This window comes from Cyprinodon tularosa, unplaced genomic scaffold (genome assembly GCF_016077235.1).
Source record: "Cyprinodon tularosa strain WSP-4 unplaced genomic scaffold, ASM1607723v1 ctg438, whole genome shotgun sequence".
Lineage (NCBI taxonomy): Eukaryota > Metazoa > Chordata > Actinopteri > Cyprinodontiformes > Cyprinodontidae > Cyprinodon > Cyprinodon tularosa.
Genome location: NW_024039161.1, coordinates 21,378 through 42,881, shown reverse-complemented (window position 1 = coordinate 42,881; position 21,504 = coordinate 21,378). Strand labels below are relative to the sequence as shown.

The window sequence follows — 21,504 nt, the reverse complement described above, 5'->3', positions numbered from 1 at the left end:
TGATACTGTGCCTTTTTATATGTGTATTTAAAAATTTGAAACTCATAAGAAGATTGTACTTATTTCCTCATAAAAGCATTTCCAGTCTATAGTTAAAAGGTGTCAAACACAGTGATTAATGCATATTTAGGAGATAAGAGAGGTAGACTTGAATATTTAGACCCTAGAATCCCTGTAAAATTTTTGTTGCTCTCTCAAAATGTCCTTGCCAATTTAAATCCAACCCTTCTTTATTTACATTAGGCTACATTAGACACAGCAGAGAAACATCAAAACATCCAACATTAACAGATTTAATAGCTATTTTCAAGGGGAGGTAGTGAGAAAAATGAATTAAATAAAACAAATAGGGCTGAAACTAACGATTATTTAGCAAATCGAATAATCTGTTGATAATTTTTTCAGTCGATCAATTATCGGATAGCAAAAGTTTCATTAAAGAAGATTTTTTACAGAATAAAGGAACAGAATATAATAGAATTCAACTCTATTGTCATTACATGTCATTACACATTACACATTACATTACAATGTCAACCAAGTTAAACTAAAACTTTTCAACTTCAGGAGTTCTGGGTAGAGCATTTTAGCAGACATTTAAAAAAATCTTACATACAAAATATTTTTGTATTTTTTTCACTTTTCTATAATTACTGCTCTAAGTGGGCCAATCTGTCGGCTAAAGGCATGTTTAAGAGTCTCTTATACTCCAGCTAACTGTGAATCGATTAGTAAATGAATTGACGATTGGTTCAATATTCGATTAATCACAAATGATCCAGTTAATTGTTTAAGCCCTAGAAACAGGAAAACAAAACAAACAAATAAGTGAAATATCTGTTACACCCAGATTTCTTAACAGAGAAGAATAAAGTGACAACAGGCTTTGAACAACTTGCAACGATCCAGTCATTTTCTATCAGTCTAATAATGCACCCATATCATGTTTTTTAATGGTTGGTAATAATAGATGAGAAATTAATGTGTTATATCTTTTACCTCTTTCTTTTTTTCACTTAGATTAATACTAAATTACAGCAATCAGAGACTTCTGCAGAAGACTCTGGAGAGCCTGATAAACTCTTAATACGGTCACTGATTTATCAGTTAATAATTCTACTCTGTGATGCTTCTGATATTATAAATTTACTTCATCGTTTAATCATACATTACATTTATCACTTTCTCAAATTGATTTTTCTGCTGATCGTTAGGAAATTGTAAACATTTTGCACAAATGTTATATATATTTTAAGCCCAAATAAAGACACTGAAAATTCATGCTTTTTGCTTTATAACAGAAGTAACTCAATACACTCAATAAGTTATCCTTCTTGTACCTTCTTCATGTTACATGGAGATTTAAATGGTATAGTTGAAAACCTAAAATCTTTGGACTTATTGGTTTGGTATTGGAATACACGGACAATAAAATCCTTAGTCTTGCTCCCTCGATGCATTTGTCTTCCACTTAGACAGCATTTATTCGGTGTGATAATGTCTGCCCTGATGGTATTCTGTTACCAAAAGAGCCTGATGAAATGTTTACTTCCATGATGCCTCAGGGAAAGTACAAGTAAGCCTGTTGAGCATAACCAGCAGGGGCAGCTGCTGTCGATAATTACGCCTCAGCCTATAACAGTGTATCAGGGAAAGCCTTTCTCCCTGTGGCCGGCGCTGTCAGAGCTGCGTTATCAATTACAATTTTTTGCTCATAGCCCTCGGTGGGTATAAAATTTTTAGAACAGCGGCGAGCTAGATTATAAAACAAGAAATAATGGGGCTTTAAAACTTACCTAAATGGATTAAAGATCACATTTCAGGAACATAATGTGTAATATTAGGAGAGATTTAATTCTTTAAGAGCTGCAGCAACACTCACCATATCCCAGACGAAATTGGTAAACCAGTAGACAGCCGGGTTTACCCCGCTGACAAATTGCAGATGCTTGGCTTTGCTCACCCTCTCCTGGATGAGAAAAAGGACAAAGCTGGCAGGGATGAAGGACATGGCGAAAATAACACAGATCGACACCACCACATCTGTAGAGGTTGTGGCCCTGCGAATAAAGAGGGAACATTTTGAATTCAAAATGGAGCAGAAAGGTAAGCGTAGATCAATAAGTAAACAGCAGAATGGTAAATATACAACATAAAGTTATGGTTAAAGGTTTAAATGCTCTCATTTTAGACATTAATGTCCTCCATTGACCATTTTACTGATTATATTAATAGAGTAACTGAACTGTTATGTTCCATGTGAAAAATCATTTTAAAAACTTAGAACTATTTTAAAGCTTTAATATTTCGTCGATTTCAGTGGTGTGGATTTGTGGCTGTGGGTCGGGTCGTTTAACTGCCAATCACAACTGCAAACATGAAGAAGCTGTAAACTAATCCCTGATGTGTACTCGATCCAACCTTGAACCTTTCTCTCCGTTCTGTCTCGCTCTTCTTATACCTGTCCTGTTTCATCCCCACTTTTTTTTCCTGTCTCAGCAAACATAGAACTTCAGATACATGTGTTTGTATATGGCATTAACTTTTTAGGAAAACTTTCCCTTTAATAATTTACCTGTTTTTTACTCGACATGCTTAGATGATATTAAAGTGAGTTCTCTGTTTACTTCCAAATAAAAAATACATAATCATGCACTATCCGAAGTTGACAGATTATGTAAGTTGTGCTCTGGCTTAATTTGTTGCTTTGCAGGAAATTGTATGTGTTATATACTGTAGAGAGGACATCTTTCTTCTGTCACACCATGACAGGCTCTTGCTTATTTAAATGTTGGTACAATACTAGGGTTCTAGATGGTGCCAGGAGCTTATCCAGAAGGTGTGGTGTGTGTTCATGGCTTGGTCATTATAGGATTTGAATTAGGACAGCCCACTTTGGTGTCACATCAATCTTAACTGGGAGGTTTCCATCTGATTAATCAGAGCCTTTTGGGGGCTTGGTCACTTGTGCTTTAAGCCACTGCTTCTCTAGCTACAAACAAGAAATATTTTACCAAGCAGATCATATGGATGACATTTTTGTCAGGGTTTGGTAGAAGTTGGTTGAGAACCCAAATGCAGAGATGAGGAGGCGGAGATGAGTTCTTGCAGATTTATTCGATGTGGTAGCAACAGAAAAATTAATCAAATAAACAACAGGAAGGGAAATCCAGAACCAAAACAGGGAGACTCTCAGGAAAACCATACTACTACATATAGGAGGATTATATATGGGAGACAGAACCAAGAATGGTGTGTTCAGTTAATTGGGAGCAGGTGTAGATAGAAGTAGCTAGAAAGGGGGGAAAGGGAAAGGGGAAAGGAAAAGGGCACCGCGGGGCAACAAAGAGTAACCAGGGAAAACAGGGCTTTACTGTAACTATAAAGGAACTTAAATAATGGTAAAGGGGAATAAAACTAATGACTACAAAATAAAGAATAAGCAAGAGGAAAACTATAGGATAAGAGAAGGAACCGGAGATAACTGAAGCCATGAAAAGCATAACCTGAAGAGAAAGAATAACTAACTAGACCGAAGAATAAATACTAGCAAGAATGCTGAAAAAGACAATAACAAGTAAGAGTAAAACTAAAAATTTGAAAATAATATTAATCCTGTCAATAAATTAAGTATAAGCGAGAACCAAAGGCTACACATTAAAAAAGATGAAATTGCCCAGAGAGCTGTTCCAAACTAACTTTCTTTTTGTTTTACACTTGTGTAAACAAAATGGCAAATAAAATCTGTATAAGTCAAAGATCACTTCAAAGCAGGAAGAAGGAGAAGGGAAGTTCATTATTTCAGAAGCCTTACAGTATAGTTTAAAATACTTCCAGCAAGAAACAATACAACATAACATGTTTTAGCCTTCAGAGTTTCTGTAATATAAATGCAAGTAAGATAAATACAGAAAAAACCCTCAATGGCATTATTTATTGTTACTAATACTAGTGCTACTGGTAATTGTGGGGCTGAAACGTCCTTGTTCCACATGGAATTCTCTTGAGGCAGGTACGCTGTATAGGCAGGGGAAATTGACTGACAGAAGCCCCAGAAAAAGATTAATTTATAGACATTTTTTAAATGTCTATAAATTAATGTATTTGCACCATACATATTTAATGCTCTGATTTTCCATATCAATGCGGGGGGGTTTTTTGCATTAATTTTGCGTTTGATTACTGCTACATTTTAAGGAATGGAAATGTTCTGCAAGCTGTACAAAACGAAATTTCGGTTTGTATGCAATTCTGTGTATACAAAGTGACAATAAAAGTTGTGTAAGTCTGTCATTGCTTCTGCAGACATTCTGCATATCAAAAAAATATAAGTATCAAGAGAGTTAAAATCCAAAGGTTAAGAAAAATCCAGAAGAAAGGAATTTTATGTACAAAGAACAGAGAGAGAGCTTTGATCATTATTGCTGCACTAATTTTTTTTTTTTTTTAATAAACTATGGCCAAACAGTTTATGAGTACTCAAATTAACTAAAATTGTTAAAACCTGTCAATGAAAAATATTAAATTGTATCATCTGGTCCTTTCAGTTTTTACCACCAACCTTAAAAACTTTTTATATTCACTTAAACCCTGTTGGGATCTGGAGGTCTGTCCACCCTTCTCCAGCAGAGCGCGCCCTAGGTCTGTTGGAGCTAAGCTGACGACCACACCTGCGATCCATCAGTCATCAGGAGACCAGGATATAAGCAGCGGCAGAGCTGTTCTCCAGTGCCAGAGTGTTAAGCCAGTTATGGTTACCAAAGCCTGAGCCAGCCAGCCAGCCTGTCTGATTCTCTGACCCTCCTGAAAACCTGAATCTGAACCTAATCGGTTTTTGTCTTCTCTGCTTCATAGGAAGAAACCTGACTGAATCCTGGAACTCTGGAAGAGCTCACTGCTGAGATCTGCCTGCTGTCTCTTAGGAGCCCTTCTGAAGAACCTGCTGTCTGAACATGCCTGCCCGCCCTCAAGAAGAGGATCGGGAGAATCTCTGGATCTGAACACAATCAGTCTGAAGTAGTGCCCTGCCGTTGCTCAGCCCTCTGCCAACTCCTAGCCTCTGGACCCTCCTGGTTCCCTCCCTCTGTTGCTACGCCTGAAACCCGTCACAGGTACTAACCTGCTCAACCACTCTGACCAAGATCATCTGAACCCTGGCTAACCAAACTGTCCCTCTCTGCAGAGAGTCCTGTGTGACCAGTCCCGGATCATTGACCAACACCAGTCATCTAACAATTGTGCTTTATTTCAATAAACAGTCAAACTTTTAACCTGCCTCCGAGTTGTTCTGCATGTGGGTTAGAAACCTGAACCCAATCATGACAAAGCCGCTACGAATGGCAGCAAGAAATCCCCCACAGACTGGCCACAGCAGAGAGCTCCCATCGGGGATTTCCAGTGCTGCCTGCTGGCGGTATGCTGCAGGTCTGGCGGCGCAAACAACTGCATATTTTAGTAGTGAAGAGACTGCACAGATTATTTTTGGAGGTTGCCGTTTCGTATGTGATGGGTCAGTTAAATCCTAAAGATGTGGTGAGAGCCGCTGCTCAGTGACAAGGGCCCAAATTCCCCTGCTTGACGGTAAAAAAAATCCCATAAATGATACAATTTTTATCAGGTGTCTGGTGGGATTTAGTGACTGATTTTTTATTTATTTTTTTTTCTATGTAATGGTTCTCATTTGTACTTATTGTAAAGATTTGCTGTTGATATCTTTTACTCTAACATAGAGAAAATGCCCTTAAATTTGATTGCCATTTAAAAGCTTAAAATGTGTGCTATTTTACCCATGAACCAAGTCTGTTTATCAATGTATTTCTATCAAAATCTATCTATATATATATATATATATATATATAAAGCTTCTTTAAAATCCTTTTAGATTGCTATTTTCAATAGTTTGTAAGAAACTATGAAGACAGAATAGTATTTCCCTTTATTAATCAATAAAAATAATAATTCTAAAATTATAATAAAAAAACTGGCATGCATTATATCATTCTGACCTTCATCTAATTGTCACAGATCCTTATCCATGCTGCTCCCTTTCTGAAAGGTCCTTCAATATAGCTCCTCAATTAGCATAGGAAAAAATTGATTTTCTTTCTATTAACCCCCACATTCCAGTACTTCTGTCTTGACTCACAATTTGCATATTAAATCAGTTGCCCTTGCCATATTTATCATCGACAAACAGGCATAATTAGAACACATAAATACAAAATCATTTACACCATGTTGGTTCCGGCCCACGTTTCTGCTGGTTTCAAGGGCTGTGGGGAGGTAATATAGGGGACGAAGCACTGAATGATGTAGCTCTGAATGCTTGAAGATGGTTAATTGCTGTGAAAAGAGGACAAGCAATCTGCTAATTAACCAATAATGGAAGAACAAGTAAGATGAACGGTGGGAGGAAAGCTGGGTGGAAAGTATTGCTCTCCTTCAGGGAATTTTTATTGCTGAGGGCTGCAAACCAAAGTGTTAAATGTAACAATAAAAAGAGGGGGCAGTGAATATAGAATATAAAGCATTTTGTACACTGATCAATATTTGGATTATGTGGAACAATACAAGAAGTACAGCAAAAAAGTTTAAAGCTGTATGGATAAATCATAATGAATTAGGCATATTGGTTTATCTGCATTATTCAGACTCATTTATGGCTTTCATTTTTGAATTGCTTTTTGCAAAACAACAACAAAAAAGTTGGGGTCCAAAAATGTTTTAAAAGAAAAGCTGGCAAAGCTAGTATTTTGTAAAAGTAGCAAAAAAAAAAAAAACCCCCCAAAAAAAAAAAAAATCTTTTTGTATCAATGCAGATAAATAATAGTGAACTAAATAAATTAAGCTGTAGTTTTAGTTGATCTGATCAATATATTTTCTGAGAATTTTATTATCCAACCATCCATCCTTTTTGCGTCACGCTTAGTTTGTGAGGGGTGCTGGTGCCTATCTCCAGCTGTCAGTGGACGAGTGGCGGGCTACACCCTGGGTAGGTTGCCAGTCCATCGCAGGGCCAAATTTTATTATCTTAACGTTAAAATAAAAAAAAGAGAATCTTTTTTAACTGGCAAGTTGGTTTTTGGCTTTACAAACAGCTACAAAGCTTAGTGATGTCAGAACCAACTGCATGATACCGCTACATAATGCATATTATTACAAATTGCCTTAAGAATAGTATATTTACTGTCTGCTCATATTCTAGGCGTTACTAAGAAGTTTAGATTTTGATTCCACTGTACATATTACAGAGGCAGTGATTGCTGTTGCTTTAACATTTAGAGACAAAAAAGTCCCTTTAAATTAGAGCGAAGCATCACTGAGCAGCTGAATATTAAGGCATTTTATTATCAGGATTTTATCTAGCTCCTCATATACAAAACACAATAAAAGAGAAGCAGTGGGGATGGTGTGTGGAGAGCAATTGATTTCAGATTCATTTATGTCCTTGCATGTACAGTAAGATCTGCATTATGTCCAGGAGAAAAACACCTTTTTGACATCAATATCAACAGCTTTATTTCTAATAAAGCGTCTTACAACAACACACGCACCTACAAAGCTGCTGGTGAAAGACACTGGTCCACAAACCCAAATGACAGTTTGCCTTCTTCTAGCAAGGTCCTCAAAGAAGCAAAGCTAGATATTTCTGAACACTGAAGACAAAACTGATGACAAAGCTGATGCAAAACCCTTTGAGAGCAAAATATTTTGTTAAAAGTATATGGCACTATGCATGGTTGAAGAGGATTAATTCACACCCATTATTGCTAAAATACAGAAGAAAGCATGGGTGTGTAAGCCATGTTTACTAACCCCTTGAACCCTACGGACCCACCGGCGGGTCCAGCTGCTACATGACCTCGTAATTTTACCAAACCCCCAGTATTGATGTAAAAAACATATTTGGCACAGTTTGGTGACATTTATGGATAAATGTGCCAAAATGGCCTCTCCGCCTAAGAAATTTCTCACTAATACCATTCTAAAATAAATATGATTCATCTGATTGAGTCCAAATTTGGTATATTTTTACACAACATTTAGATTTGAAAGTCTGTACTACTTTATTGTGCTATAAATAATATTTTGGTAGTGTTTTGCAATTGCAGTTTATTTCAAAGAAAATTTTGGCGAGGTTCAAAAAATGCAAAATATTTTGTATTTTGTCCCTAATATTTCAGGCAGGGTCAAAGCTACAATGGTGCTGACACCAGAAAACCATTCTATGACATCTTACCTTTACAGACGTACCAAAAGTTTCTTCTTAAATCTAATAGCTTTGAGGCTATAAGTTATTTACTTTTGTGTGTTTTTGTCAGGCAGAAATTTATTTATACCCCCTTAGGGTGTAAGAGGCTAAGTATTTAGAGGCAGAATACATTAAAATGGGGATAGGAAGGTGATGTAATGTTTGTTGACCTTTATGACAGTTTACATGAAATTAATATATCCCACCGCACCACAGATGTGCATCACACACTACAACCCTTGTTTTATGCTTTTATGTTTTTTGATGTAGACAAATAGCAACTCTCAAGGCCAGGCATAAAAGTTCTGAACAGAAGTGCCGTCCCAAAATGAACAACTTTGTGGAATAAGGCCAGCCGTTTCACAGTAGCTGCAGAGATCATGGATAAAGTCCTCAACAGGAATCCCCTTTCCCCAGATGGAACTCTTCATGATGCCGTTCTTTGTGTCTGTGAATGACCAATCGCTGAGTAGTTTTGGCTTGAAAACTATTGCAGACCGGGACTGACTAACTGTTCCCCAGACAATTCTGCACCGCTATGAAGCCAATAACAGTAGACATTAACATCCTTTAGTGGGAGGACAATTGTTTCTAGGCATCCTCTAACCCAAACTGGACTTGAAGACTCCAAATCCTCGATGACCTTCCAGAGGCTGTTGTCAAGGTAAGAGCTTGTACATTTTCAGAATGAATTGACATATTCAAATTCCTTTTATTCAAGCTGCCTTAAAATGTTTGTTTTGATTTCATATTAGAGAATGATGAAGAACACATGTGTCATAATACAGTGTTTGCAAATGTATTCTTTTAACTGTATATGAAATCTGTATAAATCATGAATTTTGAAATCAAATTAGTAGGAAGAAGGAAAGCACAGTGCCAAGACAGGTTGCTGGCGGAGTGCAGGCTAACTGCCAAAGATGAAGAGCACCCAGCTCAGCCATAGAGGATGAACTATTATTTTCTAGTTAGAGGGGGATACCACTGCCTCTATGGAAAGTCAAATTAATGACTATTTAAAATCAGGATCACAAGGGACGGGTACTCTTAACAGATTCCCACTTGTAGAGAACATTTCTATTAAATACAATATATCCACTCCATCCAGTGAATGGAAGCTGGTCTTCCCCACAGAGAACCAGGCTGACAGACAAGTTAGAAATGCTGCTGTATGGGTTAGTCAAGTACACAAGGCATAGATGAACTGATAAGTGCTTTAAAAGGAGTAGATAGGTAGGTGAGTATAAAGAAAAGTGAAATCTTTATAAGTACACCATCTTGCTAAACTGTTCACTTTTTAATGAAGATAAAGAAATACAGTAGCTTACAGTATGTCTTCCAGACTATTTCAGATTGTTTGAAGTAGGTTTTTAGTTTAATGTGCTAGAGTTACTGCAAACACATTTTTATATGATTTAAACGTTCACTGTTTTTGTTAATTGATTTTATTTGAAGGCATTAAGCACAGAATGTCTTTTACTTTTGTTGTCAATTGTCTCATCTTGAGAAAGTTGGATTTCATTTGAGTTTAATGCACTCTATATATGGTTTAAACTGTTTAAAAAATTCTTCCAAGCATGATACTTATATTGCAATAAATTACACACATTATGTATAAACTGTTTTTATTCGTCTAATCATGAATGACTTATGAAAACTTTTTTTTTCTTGCATATTTAGCAAAAATATAACAGGGTTTTAGAGCAACTCATTTTCTAACTCAGTTACTTTTTGGGAACAGGGGTGAGTAACTACAACTGATTACTTTTTCAAATTCACTTTCCAAACAGGGGTGATTCCTGTAACGTGCGAAAGAGCACGTTTTCTATTTCTGATAGATTATACTGTATACTAAGTAATATCAGAAGTCCATGCAGAAGTCTTTCTGCATGGAGTTTGCATGTTCCCCCCATGCATACCTATGTTCTCTCCAGGTACTTCAGCTTCCTTCCACAGTCCATGACTGTTATGTTAATTATCTAAAATATCCTTAGGTGTGAGCGTGTATGTGTGCATGGTCGTGTGTCTTTGTGTGTTTCTGAGTTCCTCTGCAACAGACTGGTGACCTGTCCATGGTGTACCCTGCCTCTCGCCCATAGACTGCCGGAGGTAGGCACCGGCCCTACAATGACCTTGACAAGGACTAAGAGGGAGAAGATGGATGGAGATGTATGGATTTCAGATATATTGACTCCTTATCCAGCTTTTCACAAAATTATCTTTTAATAATGAGATGGATCAGTTTTATCTTACCATGCCTAATTAAGATACATCAAGCATAACTATTTTCCTTAATTAGCTGCTCACCTACCACCTTTCCTGTATCCCCTGAAATCTGACAGCTTTTACACATTAAGTCCCGTCATATCTGGAAATCACTGCTCTTAAATTATGTCACACTCAGCAGCGAGAAGTAGAAAAGCAAAAGGCTAAATCTATGGCAGACAGGATGTTGGAATTATCTCTGGGCACAGCCTTACTAACTCAAAGCTGTCATCAGCCCTTGGGCACTTCATAAACACCAGACTGGCTTCAGACTGGAAGCACGGATTGAAAGCCATCTGAGTGGAATGAGACGGCCCTGTATGCTGTTAGAAGTGATTGTTACCATTCACACCAGATGGTTGTAATACTACTTTCACAAACAACAAACAATAATAACAATAAAAAAACACTGGACATAGCTCTATCCATTTATTTGATTGAGAATAAAGCAATAGAATCAGAAAACGTGCCGTGACACAAATCTCGTCTATTTAATGTTGAACTTGATTTAAATAGTTTTAGATATTAAGTTTTAGATTAAAAGTAAATCTGCAACATCCTTGCTCTATAGTGTTAATTGTGGTCAACAGTGTTTCTGTCCACTGATTCCTCATTTCTTTGTGCATGATGGATTTCTACTATGTTCTGATATCTGAACTTTGTCCTTTACTCTGGCTTCCCTCTGCAAAGTATTGCTACATCTGCCTTATTGACCTTGTTTTTGCTTTCTGGTTCTGTTTGAGGAGATGCAAGTGTCTGGTTTGTCTCTAACCCTGCTACTGTAGAGGAGAGTTTGTTGGATACTCTGCCGGCGATGCACTTTTCAGGTGCCCAGGTAGTTTCCCTGCACTCCTGGCCTGCCATTCTCTCTTACGACACACTTTTAATTTTTATTGTGTGGTATTTGAGATTGTGGAAGTGGTTATTTTACTACTGTCTCCTTTCTATATGGAAAAAGTCTGCTTTTTCTCATCTGGTTTTACACTAGAGTAGGAGGTCGGTATCCCAAACTATTGAAAGAGCTATATAGGAACAAAAAAACAAACAAAAGATAAATCTACCTGTAGCTGCAAAAATGTAAAAGCCTTATATAAGCGACGTATGCAAACATGGGCTCTAGTGTATTAGCCAGCTATAAAAAAAGGACTATGTGGGCTTAAATATATAAAAAGCATTCATGATTAAATGTTTATCTTGGAGCAAATGTCACATCATGACTAATCTGCTGTGCGGTAGTTGGTGCTTTAAGTTTAAATTCAATTACAATATTAATGTATTAGGTTTTGTTGCATTGATGAAATTATAGAAACACAAAAAATAAATCAGATCATTGGGGCTGTTTTTATTTCAAGGATTTGGGGGGAAAAAACTGGAAGAAAGTTCACATACCTGCTTAAGAGCACAAGCTGTTTGATCTGTGAACGGTTTTCCATGCTTGCAATAAAACTAAAAGCTGTAGTGGAGTTTGGAGATGCAGTCCACTTATTTTAAATCTGTCTTTGCGCTACTGTAATTTATCCAGAAGTTCTGCATGAGGCTCTGGAGCCACAGGTTGCCAACCCCTGTACTAGACCATGTCCAGTCCTGAACTCTTTTTCCACCAAGGTGCAGCCTGTTCATTCTGGAGTAATCCTGAATCGCTCCAGCTGCAGCGGCATTTTAGCTCCTCCAAGAGTACAAAGCAGCAGGGAACATGACGATTTTAAGCCAGATATGTGGCCAGGTTAGAGAGCATGGACAAGTTCAATCTATGTTTACTGCTTACAATTATCACAAAACAGCTGAACAGCTCTGGTCCCAGTTTGAAAATAATCCTAACGAAGAACTGTCAGTAGAGGGATCTATTTGCAGCAGGGATTATTTTTCTCTGTCTATCAATTGAAACATTGCCATAAATGGAGCGCTTTTATGTTTTATTTTCTTTTACTTTTGTTTGAAACACTTTAAATTAGACTACGATACTATGTATCTCCTTTTTGCACCTAGGATTCATCAATCTTTCATGAAGGAGTTTAATCCAGTTCTGCAGCAATTTATGCACGGAGTGAGAGGAATTTTTAGCATGAATGTTACTTTCCAAGGTTCTTCTGCCTCCCATCATGTGTACTAGGTCAAGGTGGGACCTTAATGGAGGTTATTTTCTGCACATCTGTAGAAGCTGAAGTTCTAAAAAGGAAACAGGTTTAACATTGTAGTCTGGTTGCCAGTCAGCAATGTCTGGAGGTTATTTTACTGGACAGTGGATGAGTTAGTTTTAAGTACAGGCAATATTTGGAGTCACAGGCAATATTAACTTGCAGGGAAGCCTATGAGCTACAAGGAAAATGGATGCTACTGTCATGAGCTGCAGAGTCCTCAAGCCCTCGATCTTCCTAATGAGTTTTATTAAGATGACACTTTTTAATTAGAAATCCTTTATGCTCCCAAACAAAGAGGTAAAGAAGATGATAGTCTGAAAGGTTTCCCCTGCTTTACTCGCAGGCTAAACATTGTTTCCTTATGCATTTTAAATAAGTGTTTTTTTTTAATTATAACAATTGCACAAGAGAGAGTAGAGTATCATTGATAACATCTTTTAGAGTACAACAGCAACACCTTTTAGTTATAATATACGTTAACATATAGGGAATTAAACAGATTTTTTTCCCCCCATCACACAAACCTTGTAAGCGACTGCCTGTCTCTACCTCTCTACACCCACCTCTTTGAATGACGCAACAGTCGGAAGAGACAAAAGATCACTCATTTACCTAGTGACCAACTGAGTGTATCATAACTGAATGGACCTCATAAACCTAGCCAAGCCATGGGTAGATGAGGCACAGTCATCTAGCATTTTGTTAGCACTTCATCAGAGCAGATTCTAAACATAAAACCAGCCAATCCTCTCTAAAATAGTGTGATTGAGCTAAATTTGGTTCTATAACATTGAATACAGTAAGCATGTTTTTTAATACATGAAAATATAAACAATATAGCTATGTTGTTTTGACAGGAAAATGTTGCCATTAAAATCATCAACTATGCTTTATTTTATAATTATCAATTTGTATAAAATGTTTAATCCGGTTTGTTGCAACCACTGCCAGCACCCAACCCAAGGTTCCTCTGCCATAGTATACATTAATGATTGTATAACACAGTATTGGCAATACATGCTTAATGCAAATATTGGCTCTCCCCACCATACCAGCAAAAATTGCATCATTCAAAAGATAACTATAAACTGAGTATATCTATTACACTGACTAAAATGAAATACAGATTATGTTTTTTTACCATCTAGGGTTGTCAGTCACTAAAACCTTTAAACAAAGTGAACAACAAGAAGCATGTGAAACATGAGGCGATAATTAGTTTTAATGCATTGGCTTTAAATTGATCAGTTTTGTAGTTCCCTTTTTAACTTTATGTATATTTAACATTCTTTAAATGTGACGAAAGCTTCATTGCTAATTTTAAGAAACTTCTATTTACTTTAATAGCATTTTGTTATTCAAAACAGTGTTTTAATGAGTGTGGGGCTCCTTAAAGACTCTGCTGTTGATATTAATAACACATCATTCAATACTTATGTTTTCAAATCTTAAAAAAAACAACAAAAAAAAACACTATGGCACCAACAGTACCACTAAACACTAAGAGTATGAATGCAAAGAGTTTCCATTTACACCCAACAGTGATCCGTGATGAGGTTTTCAATGTGATCTCAGTGTACAGCACTAATTAAATCAACTGAAATGTTGTAATTTCCATGCCAGCACAGAACGCCATGCTTTTTGAAACTCTTCAATATGTGCACGCATACAAACACTTGCTGCTTAAAAAGGCATCCTAGCTAAACAAACTTTCAGAATGACAGGGACTCATGGTCTATAAAGTTATAATCCAAATTAGCGTGTATTTGAACATACAAGTATGTTTACATCTTTTCTCCAGGTTACTTCTAATTGTAAAATAAGCACTGTGGTGTTTAACTGCGCAGGATCAGTGAAGCTGTGTGCGCGCCCATTAACTCCTACTGAGTCAAACTGTGCATGTACCAGACCTTCCCAGTCAGGCATATTCTCCTTAATTCTGCAGATGACAACAAGAAACTGAAAATGTTTCCATTCCTCCACTCTGGCACTTATTTGTAAATTATCACGTTGTCATAGATATGACACTCAACTGTAGTTTGCACAAAGAGAGTACCACAACATTCTCCATACAAACCAAAACAAAATATGAATATTAACTCAATTATGATATTTCTTTAAGAAACACAGTAAATGAAGGAGATTTTAAGGAACATAAAGTCCTGTGATATCTGAAGTATGTGTGCAGCTTTAAATTCACTACTCTGACAAGTTTGTCTATAGAGGAGAGATAAATTCCCAGTGTCCTGCTACATCATTACCATGAAATGTTACTTTTCCGTAGTGTCACCATCTAATTTTGTTGTTTTATGTTTTTATAATGAGATTCAATTTACTCTTTTTAATGTTTAAATTCCAATAATCTGTTCCCCCCCAATAATCTGATAATTACCAGCTTAAATAATCAGACTGTGAAAGATTGCTTGAGTTTTATTTTTCAGTTTTTACCATGCACAAGTTAGTGAATTATCTGCATAGTGTTGTGTGAAATATAACAATGTTAGTGGGGTGTTGCTCTTATTTTTGAGTCACCAATACTTTCTGTAGCAGTTGTGCAAACAAAAGGTTCACGAGGTAGGTAAGAGTTATTATGCTCATTAGGGGTGTGGGAAATATATATATATTGTGATATTCGGCCGCTCAATATAATATCGATCTTTCACTTCTTAGTATCGATTAAAAAAAAAAAAAATGGCTACATAAAACATTGATGGGAAAATGGGCTACCTCTGCACCACCACTCTGGCAGAAAGCGCTGTGGAGCCCTTTAACTGTGCGTGCAGCACCAAATCTGTATTTGAGGCAGTCACAGTGGAAAAAAACCCCAAACAACATGGATAATAATACCTAATCAAAATTTTCTGGTGAAAATATACAGCACTTGCTGTTTTATCTCATCATTTGATTTTGATAGCTGGGGAAAATATGGCAATATATAGTGATACTGCAATATTGTGATAATATCGTATCGTGACCCAAGTATCGCGACATGTATCGAATCGCAACACTCATGCCAATACTCACCTCTAATGCTCATGTGGTGCAATTCTGTAGTGTCGAGTAGATATGGAAGGGTGAGGCATATTTTTCTATTCCAGTTTTTTCATTCATTATCCATGAAACAAAAGGCTGATCATATTGTGAGGAAAGTAGAGGAAACTCTTTGGTTTGACTTACATTGCCGCATAGGACAGCTGCTCTTTGGTGAGATTTAGGGGGTGATTAGAGACAGAGATGCCATGATGGCGTGGGTCCTCTCCCATGGGCAGATTTCCTCTCAGAATGCCGTTGTTGGCCACACTCAGAAAGGACACAATGCCGTGCCATGCTTGATTGTAGAACCACACCTACAATAAAAGAAACAGCACTGGTGAATAGGTTACTTTAGATCTAGTGTCAACTTTATTTATATAATAAGTATACAATATATTTAATTGGGTATAAAAATGTAATGACAGAGAAAACTAATTTCTCTTGGCCACTTTTTGAAATTGAAAATAAAAGCTAATGGTATTTAAGCAAGGCAAATGTGGGTTCATTGTTTTGTATTAAACCACAGCTACTCACGTTTTCACAGCCTAAAACTGATGGAACTGTGACAAAAAACATTTGTTTGTCCCATAAAAGGTGTAGAGTATGGTAACACAAGTTAAAAAGAAGAAAAAAAAACTCTTACAATTTCACTGTTAAGAGAACTGTCTCCATAACAACCATTAAACACTCTAAATATGCAAACCTGTTGTTAGGGAGAGATGCCAGGAACAAACCTTTTCACACAGCATTATAAAGTAATTACTAGTTTGCCCAGTGTGAGGCCAAAACTAAATTTTTATAGAGCTTTAGATTTTGTTAAAAGCTGTATTTTTATTTGCCATGATGGATTATTTCCCAAGTGTATGATAAAAGATTATATAGAATAGAAATGTTCATGCTTTGGTAATACTACAGCAATTAAAGCCAAACTTAAGGGGCTTATATTTTAGAAAAGAAAATCAAAATTTTAGGAGCTTATAAGTTGGTTATAAAGATATTCCTTCATCAAAATCATTGATCACCTAATATGCAAAGTCTCAGCAACTGTTCTGCATTTTGCTAGTTTCTTTGAAGACGCAAAAAAAAAAAATAATAGCTCTCCTTTTATGACAACATGTCTCACAACTTTTTATTGGGGTGAAAGATCATACAAATCCTGCTTCCTTCACTCTTTATATACAGCTAACGTATCATTTGAAGCAAACATGTCTATAATAAGAAAAAAAAAAAACTCTTTACAGCTTCTTTGCCATCTGTTCTAAAGACTTTAACCAGGTCCACACATTACTGCTTGAGTACAACTTATAATTTAGAGTTATATGTTCCATAAAAGTGAACTTGTCAGTAGTTTTACAGACTGGCTGAACAGTTGGTTATTTTTTAGAGATATGGGGGTTTGGTGGCATTGAAGTAGAGTGAAATCATAGTCATGTTCAAGACTAATTTGAGATATGATCTTTGTGACAAGGGCATTATTCTAGTTTAAGTAGCCTAGCCATCAGAAGGGTGGCCACAAAGAAATGGACATGGAAAGGAAATATATTCAGATGTGGTGTAATGTTTGATCATCTTTATTATAAAGAGGGACACAGACATGTCTCCTTCACATCATTATACTGCCACTATTGATATGATGCAGGATGGAGATTCTGATTTAACTATCAAAACAGTTGATTCTGAGATCAGTACTTTACATCAGGTAACATTCATCCAGTCATTTTCCATTTTGACTGCCTGTGTGAATTGAATTTTAAGATTGGTTGACAGGAGATACATGCTGTTCAGTCTTCTACTGCTGTCTTTTTAAAGGTTCTCCATATTCAGTTCTGGTGTTCTGTGTAACTTCCCTAACAGGCCCTAGCTGCAGTTATCAATCTTGATTCTTTGATTTCTTTTGTCTATGCAAGTTGCATTAACTGGATCTTTTTCTGAGCATTCTCTCTAAAGCACAAAATTGGCCATGTGAATAATTACAGTTGATCAGCAGTTTTTGAAATACTCAAACCAGCCCCTTTGGAACAAACAACCATGCAGCCTTTAAAAGGGACTTCAAACCCCTTTTTCCTCATACTAATGAGCACTTGACTTTAACAGCTTCAAATTCAGTAAGTTATCTTCATCAATGCCACAAACATAAGCAGATGCTGTAATTATTGGCCTCTATGTATTGGAACAGCTATACCTAAATGTACCTTCCTATTATGGCTTGAAAAAGCAGATCAAAGAGATTAAGGGCTTTGATGAAAAAAGGCAGATACTTGGTGTAGTGGAGGATGTTCTGCTTCCGGGTGGATCATCAAAATAAAGTCCTGCGAATTTTCGATTATTCTGGTCATATGTCTTCATAAGGCCTTCCTATGTGCTCGTTCCCATTTTCACTTGTGAGTCTGATACGGTGGAAAAATTGCAAATCTTCTTTTGGAAAGTAAGTTTGCATGAGCGATGCAAACAGCAACTTTTAAACAGAAAGTGCACGAGGAGAAATGGGCTCATGCACGCTCTCGCACTCGTTTAAAGGGCCTTCCCTCTCAGGAGCGGGTACAGGGTTGTACATGTGCATTTAGTTTTAAAAGTGGACAGGGCGGGTCTTTTAAAAAAATTAGCGAAAATCCTCTACTGTACCTTATTGATGCACACTTGTCTGCACTGCAAAAACCATCTAAAATTTTGTAAAATTGTATTTAAAGTGTATTTACCCTTAATTGGAGTAGGTAAATTCAATTCAATAATACTTTGTTAAACCCAAAGGGAAATTAAGTGTTGCAGTAATTCATTAGTTATTTTTAAGCATATGTGGTAGCTGTTGATAGCTGTGGGCAGGAAGGATCTACGTATCGGTCTGTCTTGCAACGGATCTGAAAAAGCCTCTTACTGTAGACACTTTGTTGTTGTTTAAATAAGATAATCTGCCATAATTTTTTACCCTTAAAATAAGATAACTAGATATATGCACTTGAACAGACTGAAGCTTTTTTGTCTTATTTTGAAATGAAAATCTCTTATTTTATTAGTAAAATTAACTCATCTGCTCAGTTCAAGAAAAAATGCATTTACTGTATATTAAGAAAAAAGCGACTTTCTTAGATTTTTATATTTGCAGTGTGATGTGCGCTGCAGTCCACGGGTAAGCCAAATTTGTTCCAAAGAAAGAAGTTCAAATGATTTTTGAGCTTGTTGGTGGAAGCATTGACTGTCAGAAATAAGCTCTTACATTTAAAAACATAACTTTTTATAAATTGGGTATAAGGCTTCTCACATCAGCAAAATCCTGATGCGACAGAGAGCACAAGCCGTGCAGCTGAAACATTTTTAACACATTCTTTTTCATGTAAGTGATTCTCTGAGCCTTTGGTTGCTGGGGAGCTCAAAAAAAAAAAAAAGGATGAAAGAAAATGGCTGTTAGAGAAGACTCCCCGCTGGTAGTTCAGCGATAATTAAGAGTGGATGGTGTCTGAGTGGTAGCCTAACATAACGCTCCATCACAAAGGAGCATGTGGAGAAATTAGCACACACAGATACACATGTGTGTATGCAGTCTGGCTGTATCTTAAGAAAAAAATACCTGCATTATAGAAGGAGACTTTTCAAAATTAGAGAGCATGAGGCTCATAAGCTAAATACATAGTTTTTGAATAATAAGTGGAAAAATCTGAGAAGAATTTCAAGTTTTTAGAGTAATTAAAGAGTTTTAAGGCTTTCAATGAAGGAAAGAAATTGCCAGTAAGACTAGCGTTTGATGTTTGAAGAGGGGATTCAACAAAAATTTAACATTGAAAAACCAAATTAATAATGGTGAATGCTTCCCTACTTTTTTAGTTCAATTCTAAATAATTTTATGGTTAAGGATGATAAAAAAAAAAATAAAAGAGAGTGATTTTAAAACAAATTACAGTGAGGTTTGTTAATTATTTTAGAACATTTTGTATCAATTACTGTTCCTTTTATGAAATTTAATCTTTAAGAATCTAGGTGGGCCTTCTGATCAAGCAAATCATTTAATACAATTTTTTAATAAATAATGTTTTACTTTACCTTGGATTTGCATTGTGAATTAGTTTGAATATTTTCCAATTGCTCTAAATGAGTTAAAAGCTGGTTTGATAACTCTTCAAATTACATGCTGAACTATGATATCATTGCAGAAGTTTTTTAGGTTTCAGCCATTTTTCATTCCTTTTTCTTTGTGTACATAGAGTACTTGAGTTCATTTTCCCTATTTTATCAAATCTTTGAAATGACATATTTTAGCCTTTTAGATTTTGAATGGAAATTATAGTGAATTTATTTCACAAGTGTGCAGAGTGATTTGAGATTATTTCACCTTTTCCTTTGTTGTCCTTACACACAGCCAGCTGGCCAAGTCTTCACAGAATAATACATGAGATTATGAAAGTTATTTGATTATATTAAATATTTGTCGACATAACATGGGCATTATAATAATAAGTTATTGCATAGGACATCTATGTCAAAGTGGCAGAGCCCTGAACTTTCAGATCGCCGTCGCTGCTAACTTAGCTTCTTTGTTGCTCTTCCTTGCAACTTGTTTCTGCAATACGATTAGTGAACAATCCACAACTTTTTTTTGCTATTGGAGAATTTGTTGAGGAAATGTGTAAGCACCTAGCAGACAATGAGTGATGTCAGCCCCCTCCTTCCTCCAAATACTGACAGGCGGTCGGACTTGGGAACAAACCGTTTCTACAGTCAGAGAGAGAAGAGCGGTTGTCCTCTAGTTTCACATTGAAAATGAGTCAAGGCCAGGCCTCCAGGCTCCAGTGTGAGGTCCTAGCTCTTCTGTTAAGGGCAGTGTCCAGAGAGGCGCTGGCATTGCCATTAAAACCCCTGACAACACAGCTTCTGGAATCATCCAAGCACTTAAACCCCTACACCACATTAATGTGGATGTTCAAGGAGGAGCTAATCCCTTTGCATACATAAACAGTATAAATAAAGAACTTGTATACATATAAAAATGCTCATAGTTTTCACTGTTTTATGCTGACAGTGCAGAGTAGACAGCATACTTTGGATGCTGTTTGTTCTGGAGATTTGTTCTGAAGTTCTACCAATTAACGACCCAATCTCCATCAACATCTACTTTTTGTAAACATTTTCTTATGATTATTATGTCAACGTATCAATTCCTTGTACAAGTGGAACGACCTCAACAAATAAGATAATTAAACAAAAAAAAATTCTGTTTGTGCTGTACATAACTGACATTAGATTTGCCTGATTTTTATTGTAATGCTATTAAGATAATCATTTTGGTAGTTATTGAAAATGAATCATGCAGTTATAAAGCAGAATCTCTGGTCAGATGTTGGATGATTGGAAATTTATTTCAGATAATTATCTGAAATTTTAATACTTAAGGATTTATTTATAGCTGGTTATTACTGGAAGTTATACCAAATTCTGTTGCTTTAAATTCCAGGTCTTTCGAAAGGAAATACGGATAATATAAAACTGTTCAAGGATAAGTCGCAAGTCTTTTCAATCTCTAATAGTTTTTATTCAATTATAGCAATGTTTTGTGACAACTTTGGTACAATGGGAAGAGTAATTATCCTGTAGTCGATGTGGAACTATGCAAAGCAATAAGCCAGTTCCTATCTGTCTATATATGGGTGTATACTGTAAATTTGTGCAATATTAGCTGGGGGAATTTTGGCTCTAGAGTAAAGCATTTGAGTGACAAGTAGGACCGAAAAAGTGTTACAAACATTTAGCTAATTTACCTTTAATTTAGCACCAGTCACGTTGCAATTAACTTTTACCAGCATCTTTCCCCTTCCTGAAAAACTATCCTTG

The 21,504-nt window shown here is 36.3% G+C and overlaps 1 protein-coding gene across 1 annotated transcript in view; it reads right to left on the bottom strand.

The window, feature by feature from the left end:
• LOC119792977 (phospholipid-transporting ATPase ABCA1-like) overlaps positions 1–21,504 on the bottom strand; it is a 114,740-nt gene that overhangs the window by 85,172 nt on the left and 8,064 nt on the right. The window contains exons 4-5 of the mRNA XM_038299861.1: positions 15,832–16,001; positions 1,883–2,060 (exon numbers count right to left, since the gene is read on the bottom strand). Of these exons, the coding sequence (XP_038155789.1) occupies positions 1,883–2,060; positions 15,832–16,001 (348 nt within the window). The remainder of the gene's footprint in view (positions 1–1,882; positions 2,061–15,831; positions 16,002–21,504) is intronic.